General features: G+C 38.6%; 1 protein-coding gene across 1 annotated transcript; it reads right to left on the bottom strand.

The window, feature by feature from the left end:
- Nucleotides 1-2,698: 2,698 nt before the first annotated feature.
- kcna2b (potassium voltage-gated channel, shaker-related subfamily, member 2b) lies at nucleotides 2,699-9,512 on the bottom strand. Its single transcript, XM_042004499.1, has 2 exons — nucleotides 9,270-9,512; nucleotides 2,699-7,732 (listed from the first exon to the last, which is right to left on the bottom strand). The coding sequence occupies exon 2, from the start codon at nucleotides 7,621-7,623 to the stop codon at nucleotides 6,121-6,123; it is 1,503 nt and encodes a 500-aa protein (XP_041860433.1). The 5' UTR covers nucleotides 7,624-7,732; nucleotides 9,270-9,512; the 3' UTR covers nucleotides 2,699-6,120.
- Nucleotides 9,513-16,955: the final 7,443 nt, after the last annotated feature.

Raw genomic sequence — 16,955 nt, 5'->3', positions numbered from 1 at the left:
CTTTTTTTTTGGTCCATATCCGTACAATTCTCAAAAGTTGAACTATTCTTGCAGTCCACCTGCCATGGAAGTTTAAAAGTCTTTGTATAACTGACCTCACCGGTAACAGTGTGGATAAAAGGCATGCCTGATGACGAGTCAACAAAAATAAGTGATGCAAAAATAATAGTCATCCATATGTCATGGCTGTCTGCACATCCATGCATATTGCCCTTTAGCTGTTCATAATTTATCTGAGAGCAAAACGGAAAGCTACTGCTATCAAAAGATTGAATAAATGTGCAATAAAAAAGGGCTTCCCCTTTTACATACAACCACAAATACACACAAGTACACAGGCTACCCCTCATGGTAAGCTATGTGCTATAAAGAAAGTTCAGGTTGACAGGCTATTAAGTGGACCAAGTATTAGGTTATAAATCAGCTCTTAGTGGAGGAAGGAAAGTGTTTCTAGCCTTCACTTGGCTTATTGGGTATTGCCTCATACAGCATACAAACACAAGCATACTTGTTTTAATCAAACTGATTGATGAGAAAGAAATTGGTTGGAAAAGTTATTGGATAAATTGCTTTGGATTTATTCATTTTCTTGGTGCCTGCAAATTAAATGTAAATAAAATTATGCTTGCAGAGAAAACAACTTCATGGGAAGCTTAGGGTGCAGTAAATAATTGGGATATTGTCCATCCAGGAAGGACATCATGTTCTTCCTGGATTTCCTCTTGCACTCAATGTGTCAGCTCTACGTGCATGAAGGTTGGCACAATGTGGCAAAGCCCAAGTTGACATAAAAATATGTTGTTCTCTCCCACAGAAGGGTTTACAACTGCAGTTTTTTTTTAGTTTAGGTATTTATTCCTTTACTTATCGACATGATCATGTAACATGATACTGTCCTTGTGACTTGTTTAGTACTCCTGAAGCAGAGAATGAGCCACTGTCTTACAGTCCACCATCAGCTGATCTTTAAGAGCTTTATAAAATGTAAAAGACCTTATACACCAAGCTCACTGTTGGCTTCTGTGTCTCTAACTGGCTGTTCAGTGTAATGAAAGAGAGCATTAAGAGATCCGTAGTGATAACAGAAAATTATGGTCTAACATTACATGTAAAAAACATTCTCTTCTCATTTTTTCCCAATAATAAGCATCAATTTCAAAAGACCAAATGGCCGACAGTTTGAAGTCATATTTGTGACTATTTGTTTTTGACACTACTGACAAGAGGTGACCCAGGATAGGGCCTCATGTGAGTACTGTTACCTTGTATGTTTGAGAGCCCTCCATTGAAGAGTGTTTCACACTATCGGGACAAGAGGTTCTGCATAATGTATTATATATAGAAATTTATTTCTGCTTTTTTCAATTAATTCATGCAGACAGAAAACTGAACTTGTGAATTTGTATAATAAGGGCTCTTTGTTTTGAGACATAAGAATAAAAGAAAAAGAGAAAGCACAGTGGAAAAATACCCAGGAGTTATCTTGAAAGCTGATGGGCTGCAGTTCTCAGCTAGCATACCAGAATGCAGACAATTGAGACGTCCAGAGGGAGTATTGCTTTCTACCTAATATATGTCTGGGTGGAGAATCAGATCGCCCACTGTGCATCACTTTGATGCTTAGAGCTGCTGGAGAGGGAGTGTGATAAACACCAGAGAAGCTGTGTGGGAAATTAAAGGGGCAAATGATAGAGAGCACAACAAGAACAAGTGTAGACAGTGATGAGAGCAGGAGGCGAGACGGAAATCAGCTCCTACTTTACTAAACAGCACTGATGCAGAGAAATGTTTGTATTTGTCCCACTCTGAGTTGAGCCACAAGTCAAGAGCATTTTGTTTTCCTTTATCTCTCTCACTCTATTTTCCTCACTTCACTTCTTGCTGGTTTTCTATTAAAAAAAAAGGGCCACTTTGCTTTCTCAGTAATTTTTATGGGGAGAGGTGAGGCACAAAACCATCTAATACGTGAGGACGGAAAAATCAATTCAACTGTACCATCTGGAATAGAAATAAGAGCAGCTGTTCCAGTCATATTTTCACCTATTTATACTGTGCCTTTATTGCTTGCTTATTTTTTGCCTCTCTAAGAGCACTGTCTTTCCACAACAGGTTATATTTTGTTACAAAAAACATACTGCTAATGTGAACATGCATTTTAAACATATAACATCATGACTGGAATCAGTATGGGATCAACATACCATTAAAATGAGATTAACTTAAACTTATCATAAAGGTATTATGGAATATATTCACTGGGACTGTTATTTGTCATAATAATTTCTGAATTTAAACATGATGAAATAATGACACTTGTCTCTGAAGTTATTTTACTGATCAGTTTTTATCCATTGGAAGTCCTTTTGAAGGGCATGGCAAGCATTTACATTTGTGCATTATTATACAGTACAGCTGTTGATTCAGTCCTTTCAATTCAGTTATAAACGGTTGTTACATAGACAGGTAGGTATAGACATAAAAACAGTAAAGGAGCTGAGGATTACCTATATTTCATTTACAGATATTAGTAAATGGCAGGTAGTTGACTTTACATTAGGAACATAGGTTAAATGGGATTGGATTAAGATACTAGGCCTGCAAAGACATTCAAACTGAAAAACATAATGAATAACAGAACATTTTGACATTGTTCTCATTGAAATGATATCTTCATATATATATATATATATATATATATATATATATATATATATATATGTATATATATATATATATGTTCTTTGTATAATTCTGTCATTCCTGTCTGTAGTATAAACCTGAAAGACAATTCACTTACATACTAAATTACTTCAGTTTCAGGGATTCAGCAAGTATACACCTCAATTTCCTACTGTAATACAGGAATCTATACATGGCAGAAGCTTAATTTAAAGCTGAAGCTTTAGGCATTTTAAGACATCATTGAAAGCAGCTGAAAATCTTAGATATATCTACATGGCTACAGGAGTGCAAACCCATCAGCAGTGGGTTGAAGTCCATTGTGGCTGTGAGGTCCGATAAGGGCATCTGTCCTGACAGTAGACATGTCCATGAAGGCTATTGTTCACAGGCAGTGTTTGTACACATGAGCACACAGGCAACATGCGTTCAGATTTTCAGTTTGGGTTTGTGTGTTTAAATGTTCATTTGTTTGTGTTGTCTAGTGCAGCAAAGATTTGTTTTCTGCAGTTCAGATCCTGATGCGCCATCCTGTTGGTTTCTCAAAGAGAGTGTTTTTGTCTTGACAGAGTGTCACTTCAATTTTGTACTTGGTAACAAGAACTGAAAGGACAGCAGTCCAAGACAAGTTTAAGATGACATAGGTGCTTTAGAATACAAAGACAGATCAGAGAAAAACAAGTGCACACCAGAGTAAAATGCAAAGGAGGGTGTGGGCAGTGTTTATTTTACTTTCATTATCATATTTTCCTTCCAACTGTTTCCTCTTCTTCCTTCCATTTCCTCTCTTAACTGGTCCTGGATGTAGCTTATCTCACAAGTCAACACATACTTACACACAGATTATCTTAAGGGTGTAGCAGGACATTTATTTAACTTTTCTCTGGTTAATTTAGTATATGCTTGTGTTAAATATATGCAGCAGACAGACTGCAAACCGTGTGCTCAGATGCAATAAACCGCAAAGAGCACCACTATCATTGTAGATCTGTTCAAGAGGAGCAGCTACATGCTAATAAGCTACACACTCAGCTTGTTTTTATCTAAAAGCTCTCCTTTCCTCTCACAATCTATTTGTCTCTCACTCACTCCATGACACACAAATGTACAGACAACATAACATACTAAGCTTGATGGACCTATATATCAGCTATAGGGGTACTCAGACATTTCCTTGTAGCATTCTGATGCACTCAGCAGAGCAAATTCAGACTGACCCGACTATGAATCTCTGTGCATCCATTGGTCTGGCAGCAGATAGAAATTGTTGTGCTTTCATTATGGCACATGGTTACACATGTTGAATTGTAGGACTGAGATTTCATCGTCTGGAGACAGCTAGCTCGTAACTTCACCATGTTGACAACATCTTAAACATTTTCTGTTTTCTCTAATGATTACTATGCTGATACGTCCTCAATCCTGATGGCACCAGAGATGACTTATAAGTTGCCTCCCATAAGTGAGAACTTCACATTGATTGCAACATAAGTACCATCTTCTCTAAAGACATAAGAATATAATGTTGTTAATTTGCTTTTTAAATAGTATTCATATTTGTGCATTCTATAATTTCAAAGGACATGCAGCTCCACAAAAAGCAGAAATGGACCTGCTCTGTAGTACATAGGGACCCCTATCTTACGTTACTATATGACAACAAAATGGTACAGTGGAATGACAGGTTAACTTGCATACAGCAAACTGAGACAGATTATTTTTTAGAGCCCATTACATATATAAACATGTGGCAGCACAAAGTAAAAAACAGTGGCAAATGATTATCTTGAGATCAACTTCTTCCACAGGCATGTGGGGAATAACTATTTGGAAGTATTGCTTAAGGGGAGAAATAAAAGGGAAATAGGCAGGACAGGCTAAAGTGGTGAATCACCTTGAATTGGCCAAATTATTCAAAATTATCACTATGATTATTTTATCGCTGGAAGCTGAAGGCAAGCTCACTGTAGCTTCACACACTTCCATAAATTCTTCCAAGATTTAGTAATACAAAGGTTTGCTGACAAGTTGTGGACGTTAACACACTCAGACTAATCTTAGTTAAGCTTTTTCTTTGGCCATATGTTTTTGAAAATCTGCAATTTCTGTCTTTTAGAGTTAACAGCATGTAAAGCTTAACTGATTCCATAACAGATTGGTTAACTTTGCAGGTAAAAAAAAAAGTCCTAGACTGTGTTGATATGAGCTTCAGGTAAAAATTCCAACTTACTAAAGGTCATTTGCCTATAAATCTAATTTTAACGTGAAATGATATGAAGTGAAGAACGGACACATTATTCTGGGCAGTGGAGTCAAAATCAGTCTGGAGAGACACTTAAAGGTACAGTTAAAGAGCATGGTGCAATAGGCACTCTGAACACGACAATGAAAATATTTCTTATCTTTCATTCAACACTGTGCGTGTTAACTATACAAAATATATATCAGAAGTACATTATCTATTTAGAAAAAAAATCATACAAAAAAATAAAGAAAAAATTACAAACTATATGAAAAAACATTAATAAGCAACCAAGACATTCGGTATGTTCAGAGAGACATTTCTTATGTTTTTCTGCTAGTCCTCATTGGTAAGAGCACAAAAAGGCAAAGTCTTGGCTAGTGTCTACATACAACATACATATAATAAAGTCACTTGAGATAGATTTGACTGACAAGAAATGGAGGGGAAAGAACACTGATGTGCTGTTGAGGTACATATTTTCAGCACTCCAGATCCAAGTAATGGTCTTTACAGATGTCACTAGTTTGTACTGTAAAAGATCTACTGAGGGTCAGAGTATGACTGAATGCTGAAGTGCATTCAAGATTTTTAACTAACACAGAGAGCAAAAACTTTCCTTTAGACAGAAAATAGCATTACTGTTTTGTCTATCTGTTTTGCTCAGTTCCTCTCACAGAAAAGCTGTGACGTTGGTGATTCTGTCTTTCTCTAAGTCAGGACCTTGGCAGTTAAAAACAGCAGATTAAGGCTGCTCATGAATGCTGATGGTATTACCTGTTTAAATCACAAGTTACATTTCTATTTTAAAAAAGATAACATATTTCAATCATTGTTTTCATGTATCTACTCTGTAGCAGTGTGAGCAATAAGGTAGAAAGTGGTGGTCTCATTACACTGTTTGAAATTGATAAGTACTGGTTTGGCTACTATTTGGCTAATGATGCAAGCAGGATGACTGTCACATATTGTAGGTATTTTAAGACTCACTCCATGCAGACATTCACAATGTCCTAAATAAGATGGATGGCAGTTTTAAGATATGCACAAATTAGTGAGGGAATATGACCCTTTTTCCATGTTGATCTCACTCTCACCCTGCTCCGTACGCCCTTACTCGGCCCCAAACATGGCCAGTAGTGGAAGCCACCCATTCTTCCTCTTGCTAAAGTCTCTTCAAATCCCAGCAGAGGTTGACATTATACATCTGTACGCATCTTAGTGATGTTTACATAGTTAGTGTTGGTCAGTGTACAGTTTCCTGTTTTCATGCCTTCTGGTCTGAAGTCCTCTATGCTGTGGTTAACAGCCTCCTGGATCTCCACATAGTCAGACTTGCTAAGAGTGGATCCACTGCCACTTCGACCACTCTTCTTCAGATCATCAGCTGAGCTGGCTTTAGGCACACTTGAGATATTTAGATATTGTGCCTGCTCCTCACCTTCTGTCTCTCTGTGGTAGAAGTAGTTGAAATTGGATACAATGACAGGCACAGGGAGTGCAATAGTCAGCACACCAGCAATAGCACAAAGAGACCCCACAATTTTTCCTCCAATAGTTGTTGGGACCATGTCTCCGTAGCCTACTGTAGTCATAGAAACCACTGCCCACCAAAAGGCTTCGGGGATGCTGCTGAACTGGGAATGTGGCTCATCTGCTTCTGCAAAGTAGACTGCACTGGAGAAGAGGATTACACCAATAAACAGGAAGAAGATGAGTAGGCCCAGCTCACGCATACTAGCTTTAAGAGTCTGCCCTAAGATTTGGAGCCCTTTAGAATGGCGTGAGAGTTTGAAAATACGAAACACCCTCACTAGACGAATGACACGAAGAATAGCCAAAGACATAGCCTGCTGGCCTGCCTGGCTGTCCTCTGGTCTTTCTGCAAGCTCTGTACCCAGGGTAATGAAGTAAGGAATGATCGCTACAATATCTATGATGTTCATGATGTTGCCAAAAAATCCAGCTTTGCTCGGGCAGGCAAAGAACCTAACTAGGAACTCAAAGGAGAACCAGATGATGCAGAGGGTCTCCACAATAAAGAAAGGATCTGTAAAATATGTTGAGCTATCATAAGTAGAGGTGGAGTTGGACATGGACTGGAATGGATAACTGTAAATCTCCTCATCTTCATTGCGGAAAACTGGCAGTGTTTCCAGACAGAAGCTGACAATAGAGATAAGAATCACCATGACAGAGATTATGGCAATGATGCGAGCTGGACCTGAGCTTTCTGGGTATTCAAACAGAAGCCACACTTGTCTCTGAAACTCATTCTCTGGCAGTGGTCGCTCCTCTTCCTTTATGAAACCTTCATCTTCCCTGAAGATTTCCATAGCCTCCTCACCTAATTCATAAAACCGGATCTCCTCAGAAAAAATGTCCAGGGTCACATTGACAGGCCGGCGCAGCCTCCCTCCAGACTGGTAGTAATACAGAATAGCATCAAAACTTGGTCGATTCCGATCAAAAAAGTATTCATTCCTGAGGGGATCAAAATACCTCATCCTTTTCTTCGGATCACCCAACAGTGTCTCTGGAAACTGAGACAGCGTCTTCAGTTGAGTCTCAAAGCGTAAGCCAGAGATGTTGATGACAACCCTCTCACAACACTCGTGATCTGGTTCTGGGTCGTATTGCTCATGAGGCTGACCTGGATGTGCTGCTGCTTCATCCGTAGGGTCGCTGGTAGCAACCGTCATGGTGGAAAGAGATAGGGCCTGCAGCTTTCAGACAAGGTGGGGCCACGTTTGGCCAGGAGGATGTAAAGGCTCCACACACTTAGATACAGGCAGATCTGCCTGCAAACAGCTACAGGGATAGAAAGCAGAGGAAAGCTGCAATATTAATATGATTGCTGGTTGCTCTATGCTAAACAGTGAGCAAGAAAACTTCAATATTCAAATTGAGCTGGCTCATTTATGTAGAAGCGTTGAAGCCTTATAGGCTCCATTGTGTCTATGTGTATTAGGTTATGAGTTCTCTCTCATATGGGACCCTGCAGAATCAATGCACTCGCCAGTAATACTGCATCCACTCTCAGAGGGTTCAATTATAACTGACAGATCTGATTATTTGGTGAGTGCTCTGTAGAAGCTCTGAAATAAATCTTCTCTAATAATGTGTGGTGTGACTAACATTTGTCACCAAAACTGAGACAAAAACAACATAAAGTCAATTTTAAAAGTTTTACTATTTGATTATGTAGTACAATTGTTATAACAACCCACCCACCGCATAACTATGTGGTTCCTGCATAGAAAAAAATAGTTTGCAGCTTATTTAAAGCCACACATGCAAGAGACATGCAGTAAAACAGCAGTGTTTCAACAAAATCAATAGTCCCTAATTGCACTGGCACTTGTGAGGGACGTTTGCAATATCCTCTGTTGATAAAGGGGCCAGGCTATGGTGTCTGTTCCAAAGTAAGACCATTCGGTCAAAGCAGCTCCCTGCTGTTAGCTATAAATCACCCGCGGCTCCGGCTCTGCAACAAGGCGGCAGAGGGAATTAGGAGGAGAGGGAGCAAGGTGTGAGGATGCACCTCCGTCTCGTCGGTGATCATCAGAAACATGTTGCGATGCAGCTACGATACAGATTGAAGCAGGTTTGGGAGTGAAGCTGATTGAAATGTATTTTCGCTCAAACCATTTAGAAAATGCTGTAATCGGCTAAATTTGTCACCGCTACTCCAGCACAATATCCCGCCACCGGCAGCAAAAGCAAATGTTATCCTTTTTCATGTTAACTGCAGACTGATAGGAGAGAGGTCGCGCGGGGAGAGCATTTACTCACAAACACCCTTGCTTCAGCAGATGATGTAGGCTATAAGCCAAAATCACCTGTTTGAACTACAGATTCCGCCTGGAGATGTTTTAACCCTGTATCTATTATTTTTTAAACCACCCCACGTGAAATCAACCAAATCTCTCTTTTTTTTTTTACTGATCGGAGATATCCATGTGAATACACCAGTGACATCAGTGCACATCAGCAACAAACAGATGTTTATGCTCACAACCCATTCCAAGGAATAATACAGTTCTCCAAAAACAGCTTTGACAGCAAAACAAAAATAAAAATAAAGTGTTTTTTTTTTATATAGATTTGACATGAAGCAGCCAAGCTCATGCACTGTGATTTTCAAGCATTACATGGCATGTTGATTGGCAAGCTCGAGAGACTTTGAAACGGCAGGTGCCAGACATGCTCAAGCCATTTTGCAGCCTCTTTTCCTGTGTGAATCATAAACAGCCACTACAGACTGCATGCAATAAAAAAAAGCAGCATAACATCAACCTTCGGACTATTTAGCATTATTTCAGGCTAATGGCATGCAGGAATTCACCGCGATTCTCTTGGCGCACAGACGCATGTATTTTATCCAGTTTGTCTCCTCTTTTAAGTTGCCTTCAGGTCGTTCGTCTATTCCTTCATATCTGTCCTTCTCCCCTATTTGACTAATCAGTGCAGCGGCTGTGTCATCTCATCACGACTAACTGTTTTTGAGCTGCCGGCTCTTTCTGTGTCTCTCATATTTCACCATAATTCACCAGATGCGTGGGCTGCAGTTGGGCATTGCAGCGCATACCAAAAGCTTCTTGCGCGCCTCGCCCAATCCCTCTGCGCTCCCCCCTTTCAGAAGGCACTCCTATCCTCCCTGTTCTCACATTAAAGAGGAAGCATCACCTTCTACAAAGTTGAAATGTTATTCACACAAACATGGGATTCTTGTGACAGAATAAGCCATTATATTATATTAAAAATAGAGAGGGAGAAAGAAAGAAAGAAAGAAAGAAAGAAAGAAAGAAAGAAAGAAAGAAAGAAAGAAAGAAAGAAAGAAAGAACTGGTTAAATAAAGACAAGGGAATATCTTAAAATCTCAGGAAACCAACACTGTATCTACATAGAAAAAATTATCCCAGTTAAGGTAAAGGCAGGGAGTTAACCGAAGGGGCGGAGCTAGCAGCTGCAACATGTATGTGCAGATCACTAAAAAATCTGAATATTTCCAGTGTGCCTAAATCACTCAAGTAGTCATAAGATCCCGAAGTCAAATAGTTTGATCAATTTATTTTTTACAATCTTGAACGCACGTTACTAACTCTTTGTATCTGAGGACAAATATGTCCCCAAACAAAATAGATTTGAAGTGTGAATAAAATGTGTGTCCCACTTATGAGGCGCAAATTTGTTAATGCACTTACCATATACAGAACTACACAGTATTTTCCACTAGAGACCAGAGCAATTAAGTGCATCCATTACACTCTCAGAGGACTGATGCTAAACTCTTAATGCCTCACAAACCAGATAAAATTTATACCATTCCAGTGATTAGTCGCATTAACTGCTGTGATCAGGTTTTCCTCTAGTAAGTCTCCACTAGCTCCTTGTCTCTCAGCTCTTGAATCTGGGTCAGGTGAAAACCCAGATCTGTCTTCAGGCAGAGAGCAAGAATCGCATATTAAATAATAAAAATTTCCTCAACTCCTTGGGGTTTATATAAGGAATACTAGGTGTCCTTCTCTTCACTCTAAAATGTTCTGTACCACCCAAGAACAGGTCCAATGTGATATGCAGTCCTTCTCCAATTGAAGTGTTAAAATGCTGATAAATATATGGGACAAAAAACTGCAGCAAAGCTTATGCTGCACAGAGCTGGTAACTGGTTTACCAATTTTGATTAGATGTCTCATTTCAGGGACTATTGACACTTTTGCATAAAAAAGCTAAGTGATGGCAAGCACCTTTTAAAGCTGCATTACCAATGAATGTAAATCAGGAAGACCCATTTCAAAATCCTGAACAGATGAAGACTGAGTCAACAGTTCCTATAGTGCTGGTTGTCAGTAGTGTAATGATTCATCATCCACCACCACAATGCAGGCAATTATCTGTAACACAGTTTTACTCATGGGACTTGGAAGAGGGCACTTAGAAAAGGCTTTGAGAATGAGTTTGTTGGGATTGAGAAAGGATTGCATCTTTGTGTGTAATGTAACAGTGTAATACAGGCAGTCTTAAGAAGTCATGATGCTGTGTCAAATCCACAAAGAAGAGAATACAATTATTTACATTTCTCATAAACCAATATTTTATTCACAATGAATCACAGAAAACATATAAAATGTTTATAACAGGGGGAGACAAGTGCGGTCTAAGACAGTCGCAGTTCTGGAGCTTTTCAACATTCCCCTGCTTCAACACACCTGATTCAAATCAAATGGATCCAACAGCTTGACAACCTTTGGAAGAGGCATGTTTCCCATTGTTGTCTGCTGTACTGTTGCTCCTGGACCTAGACTCTTCTACTAAAAGTTGTGACGTTGCAATAGATGCAGTATGTGGCGTAGCATTGTCTTTCTGAAAAATGAACGGCTCAAAAACTTCTCGCTCTAAAACCTTTAAGTACATTTCTGGATTGATGGTGACTTTTCAGAAGTGCAAGTTGTCAGGTCCATTAGCACAAATGCCTCCCGATGTCATCACATATGCATATGCAGTACACAACACTAGTATTGCACAGAAAAGACACATATCAAGACTAACCAAAAAAGGAAATAAATGTTTTAGATTGGGGTCATTTTTGGGACCAAGACCTACATAACTTTGAAGTTTCTGGGCATATGTTTTTGACAGACAATTAAAACAATAACTTTCAAGTATCATTACATTTGTTTGTAGGTTATAGATAGAAGTGACTAACAACTAACATAATACCTGAAATACTGCAATTTTCTATGTACAAATATTATTAACGGGTCATTTGAAGAGGCTTGCTCTTTCTTTCTTTCTTTCTTTCTTTCTTTCTTTCTTTCTTTCTTTCTTTCTTTCTTTCTTTCTTTTTCTTTTTTCTTATTTTAACATTGAATTAGAAAATATCTGATCAATACAATACAATAAACGTCCATCCATCCATCCATCCATCCATCCATCCATCCATCCATCCATCCATCCATCCATGGGGAAGCTGGAGCCTCTCCCAGCAATTAGCAGGTGAGAGGCAGGGTACACCCTGGACAGATCACCAGTCTATTGCAGGGCCTATGAAAAACATAATAAAAATAAATACAATATATTCTTCACCACAGAAAATGACCTTTGATCCTCTCTTCTGTTCAGTCAAGCAGACTGCACCCACACACAGAAAATGTACAGTTCTTTCCACCTCTTGAGATTCAATAATAATAAGTAAGTAATTTTTTTCTCCATGCTGTAGGTATTCCACTTTAGAGAAGACCCAGAAATGTATTGTGCTGTCTTTGAGGTATAACAAATCTTGTAGACTGAAATGCTAGGTCTGATCAAAAATCTATCTGCAGTGTAGGAAGGAAGTTACATTTATATAAGTTTCTAGATGAGGATTTTACTTTAAATTGTGGAATGATCAGGATATTTGTATATTAGTGTATGATTCTGTAAAAATTTACACCCTTTCTTATGTAGCAGAACACAGGGAAGTTAACGAGGGAAGGACAAAGTGAGAAAGAGACAGCAAAGGATAAAAAAAGAAGGTAGTGGCAGAAGACTGCAGGGAGGAAGATTTGTCCTGGCTGACCTCTATTGGTGCTGCAGCAGGTGAGGCACACATCCAAAGTACAAAACAGTCACACAGTAAAAATGCACAAGTATCTGCATGAACATGCAACCAGATCACATATGCAGTCATTTGGACACTGTAATTCTTCATGCAAATCTTTCCTAATTTGTATTTAACAGAAAGAAAAGAAACATATCCAAGTATGTATACCGTGCATACATCAATGCACATTTATGTTGGCTGCTTTGTCACAGTTATATATCTAATAAGTGAATGGCATATTCACATGATTATAACCTAGAACATAAGGAAATCATCTTATTTATTCCAGGATGTTGGCATCAGATTAGACTTCTAACTTAACTTACTCAGATTGTTTTGAATCTTTACCAGTGGCTTCTTAAGCAAAATCTCTCCTGTATTCCTCTCTCTAGGGACCCTCTATACTTAGAGATTGACCTTGGAAGTTATCTACCTACTTGTTAAAGTGAGCCAGGCTGATCATGATCTCTGTTTTCATGAGATATAGGCTTACTTTCAGAGTGGAGTACTCCAGTATTGATTTGGTTTCACATTCTCTAGTTTTCTCAGCCTTAAAAAAGATAGAAGACACCATTTTAAAAAAGGGGGAAAAATCAATGGCTAGCCCACTAAGTAGTATAAATATAGTTTTGCATGATTAGATATGCATGGCTAACTATTTATGCTGCTTGCATTTTCAAATTCTGTTTGTCTGAAGCGTTCTGTGAAATTAAGCTATAATGGTTAAGCATGCAAATCACAGTCTGGCAACCAAACTCATCAGTCACCATGTTGTGCCTGGTGAGATTGTTTTTGTTTGATGTGGCTGCAACTTCTGAAGACACTGTCAGAAACCACATTCTTTCCTTGGAAAAGACTGTTTTTTCTCACAAAAGCATAAGAAGAGATCTGATGGAGGAAAAATGGAAGGACAAGGCGGAAATTAAATCATCAGGAGTAGGTATGTATGACAGAGTAAGAAGAGGAAGTGGTGAAGAGTGTAATATAGTCAAGCAGGATAAAAGTGAACAGAAAATGAAGATGAAGGGGAAGAGATGGAACAAAAGAGGTGGAAAGGAGAGTAGAGAAAGGTCACAGTGACAGTATGATGACTCATCCAGTGTGGAGCACAGCAGCATCTTTCACAGTGTTACACTATCATGCTCTCCACCATCTGTCAATTTGTTTTGACAGCAAAAACTGAGACGACTTGCAACAGATTACCCATTCCCACAGCTAGAAAAAATAGATAAATAAATAAATACATTTAAAAAAAACAACTTTTTCTTAATATCAGGCTTTGAACAGAAGTATGCACATGATGAGTATAAAAATTTGGGCATGCATGTTTGTTTAGACCATTGAGCATGTCAGAGAGGGTGTGTACTTTTGCTTTGTCAGTTTGGATTTAGATAATGTGTCTGGATAGGGAGTCCTGCCTTGTCTGCTGTGCCTAGCACTGATCAGCCAATCAGCTTCAAGATATAATCTGATTTTTGTGGAAGCACTAGCAACAGCATCACCCTCCTTAGCAACCATCCTTCTCTGCTTAGCCAATGTATGGTGAACATGGAAATATCATCTAAAAAGTCACAAAAGGATCTGATTTGTAGGTGAAGGTAAATGTCTTGTTACTATGCTTAGGTAAGTTTATTTAACTTGGATTTATAATACATGTTATTAATCATAATTCCACCAATGATTGACCAGTTGTCTTCAGCATTTTAAGTGCCGCTTTGATGCTAAAGGTTAATTAAATTTCTATTAGTAAACGGTTTGGTGATATTGAGAAGTTTTCTATGTAAAATGTTTTGTTTTGCTTTTTTTTTAAAGAAAGAAAAATGAAAACAACACTGCAGTGCTGTTAATGACTAAGGGGAAAAGAGTATTGACTGGCAAATGGTTTACGGTTTATAAGTTAGGTAAATAATTAATTGACCCATGTGGTCTGCAGTCATTAGTCTGTTTCAGTCTTATCTCTGACCTTCATGATCAGACACAAGACCTCTCTGGATATTTGAAATGGCTGCTTCTGCACATCCTGTACATACCTGGTGTTAACTTGTGACTTAGCTGATCAGATCACAGGGAGGCAGCCCTAAATACAGGTGTGAAAACATTCAGACACATTCAGTGGTGATCACTTCAGGTCACATCACTACAGTCAGCTCACAAATCTGGCCTAGGCCACCTTGAAGGACCACATGATATGACTCCACACACAAATGCATTATTTGGATTGGGTTCAGGAGAAAATTAATGGCCGAGCTTGAACATGTGTTATTTGGGGCTTGTACCTCAAGCTGCTCTTAGTCTTTACGGTTTGTTGGTGCTCTGTCAGAGAGTGACTTTGTCGTATAGTGTTCTTGGTTTTCAGCAGCTGGGGAACCATGTTTCCCAACAGAACATTTTATTGTAACCAGGTGACAGTAGTAAATGTGGCTGATTGATGTTTATGATGAAGAGAACAAAATTCAAACTAAACCTTCGAGTTTAGCTTACTTTTGTGAAAAAGAACGAGGCCGGGCTGTTTATAATTAGAGCATCCTCTGATAAGGTGCATATATTTCTGATACCACAAATTCATGACAGTGTGGTGTGTCTTATTAGTTCTCTTTTCTGACATGTATTGCATTTGTTTAGATGTAAACCTTAAAATGTAAAAATAAGAAAGTGAGAAAATAATCTAAAGAAGGGTTTGTGATGTGACCATTCTGTGGAAAATAAGCTTTACATCTGCAACAAGTTTCAGAACATGTGACATGTGTCTTGGAATCCAGATTTCTGTTCTGTTCTGGTTTTTTTTTCTTATCATAACAGGTGGCTACTTTCAGTCAACACCAGAGGATGATTTATGGCTCATTGGTGGAGCATAAAGCAGACATAGAGCTGAAATTTGTAACCAGGCGTTGTAAAGAGACCACAAAGCTGAGCTGAAATAAAGTGAATATTGCTATTAGGTTCACCAGATGACTAGAAACACAACACCAAATGATAATCTCACTTATTCTGTAATGATTTTAAGTGTATACAACAAACTATTTCTTAAACATTCATGAATTTGAACTTAAAATGTAATATTGTTGCTAACAACTTGGATTCTCTTTCTTAATTTTTTTTATGGATTTGGACTAATTCCATCTTCCTTTAAATGTTGGAATGTGTATTCATCTGTTGGTGTTGAGGCTTGTAATATGTTTATAGTGTCTGTGTGAACGTGCAGTCTGATGTTTGCTTATGGCTTTGGCATAGCCTTAACTTATTTCAAACATGCTATCCAAATGGAGTTACTGCATGGTGAGAACCAACCTGTTTGTGAAAAAAATGCAGATCATTTGCCAAAGACATACACACAAAGAGTGCAATGCTTCTGAATACACCACGATACTCTGCCACCTTTCCCAGAAGCTGTGTACACACACAGTAAATGCTGCAACAGTTGGCACTAATACAGACAGCTTAAGTGGTGATTCCTCCCATGCACCTGCAGGGCTGAATCTGCCACTCTCTTCATCTTACCAGCAGCCCTCCCTTGTTACTATGGAGATTTCCTGCTGTAGGGCCATGGCTGGTAGTGTGGTTTGATGACGTCAGGTGAATTATGCCAGTATCAGAAGAAGCAGGATATTTATCTCTAGCATACTTAGTAGTAAAATCATGGCTATAGTAAGACAATGCCAGGCAAACATACACAAACAGATGCTCCAGAAAGTTTGTTCAGAGTTGTGTGGCTCTCATAACCATGTGGAGCACTACTTTCCCAATATGCCTTACAAATAGGTGGTCCAATATTCCACCAGCCAAAGAAGATGTCAGAGTCATCAGTAAACTGATAGGGTCGCTGAAGCCATAAAGCACACTTGCTCATATACAGCATGTCAGTATGATAGCTGCAAACCTTTCTTAGAATGTTAATATTTACCTCTTTGGTGCAGAGATTATATAAAGTTTTCCACTGTGCTGCTGCTCAGTTCAGTTCCCTTGACCATCCAAACATGCAGCTCTAGCAGCAGGGAATCACCTTCTGTTTTCCAAGCCAAATATACATCCCTGCTGCTTGGGTTGTTTGTGATTCTCTTATCTGCCAGACAGACTGTGCGTGTGTGCGTGTGTGCGTGTGGTTGTGTCTTCTGTTATTATCAGTGTATTTGCATAGAAATGCCCAATAACCTCAAGAAAGAAGAAGATACTGTACATTCAAGTGGTTTAAAATGTGTCACATATGTGTTAGTCATGTATTAATCACCAGTTTTATATGTCAGGAGATGCTGGTAAGATGGTGATGAATGGCGGTGAATGTTTTGTAATCTCTCTAAACTATGGAATATATTTAATCTACTATATGTATGTATCATGAATGCACACATTATAAGGGCCTAAAACACTTTCTCAAACTAAGATTTGTGCTATTTTCTCAGTCATTGAGTGAACAGAAACTTCAGCTCCTCTCAATAAAAACAGTACACATAA

The sequence above is a fragment of the Melanotaenia boesemani genome, chromosome 13, assembly GCF_017639745.1.
Source record: "Melanotaenia boesemani isolate fMelBoe1 chromosome 13, fMelBoe1.pri, whole genome shotgun sequence".
Taxonomy (NCBI): Eukaryota; Metazoa; Chordata; class Actinopteri; order Atheriniformes; family Melanotaeniidae; genus Melanotaenia; species Melanotaenia boesemani.
Note: the sequence above shows the minus strand (reverse complement) of the source record. Positions and strands in the feature narration are given on the sequence as shown.

What these genes read in the sequence shown, in the direction of transcription:
- kcna2b (XM_042004499.1), bottom strand. Translation starts at nt 7,623, where the DNA reads ATGACGGTTGCTACCAGCGACCCTACGGATGAAGCAGCAGCACATCCA.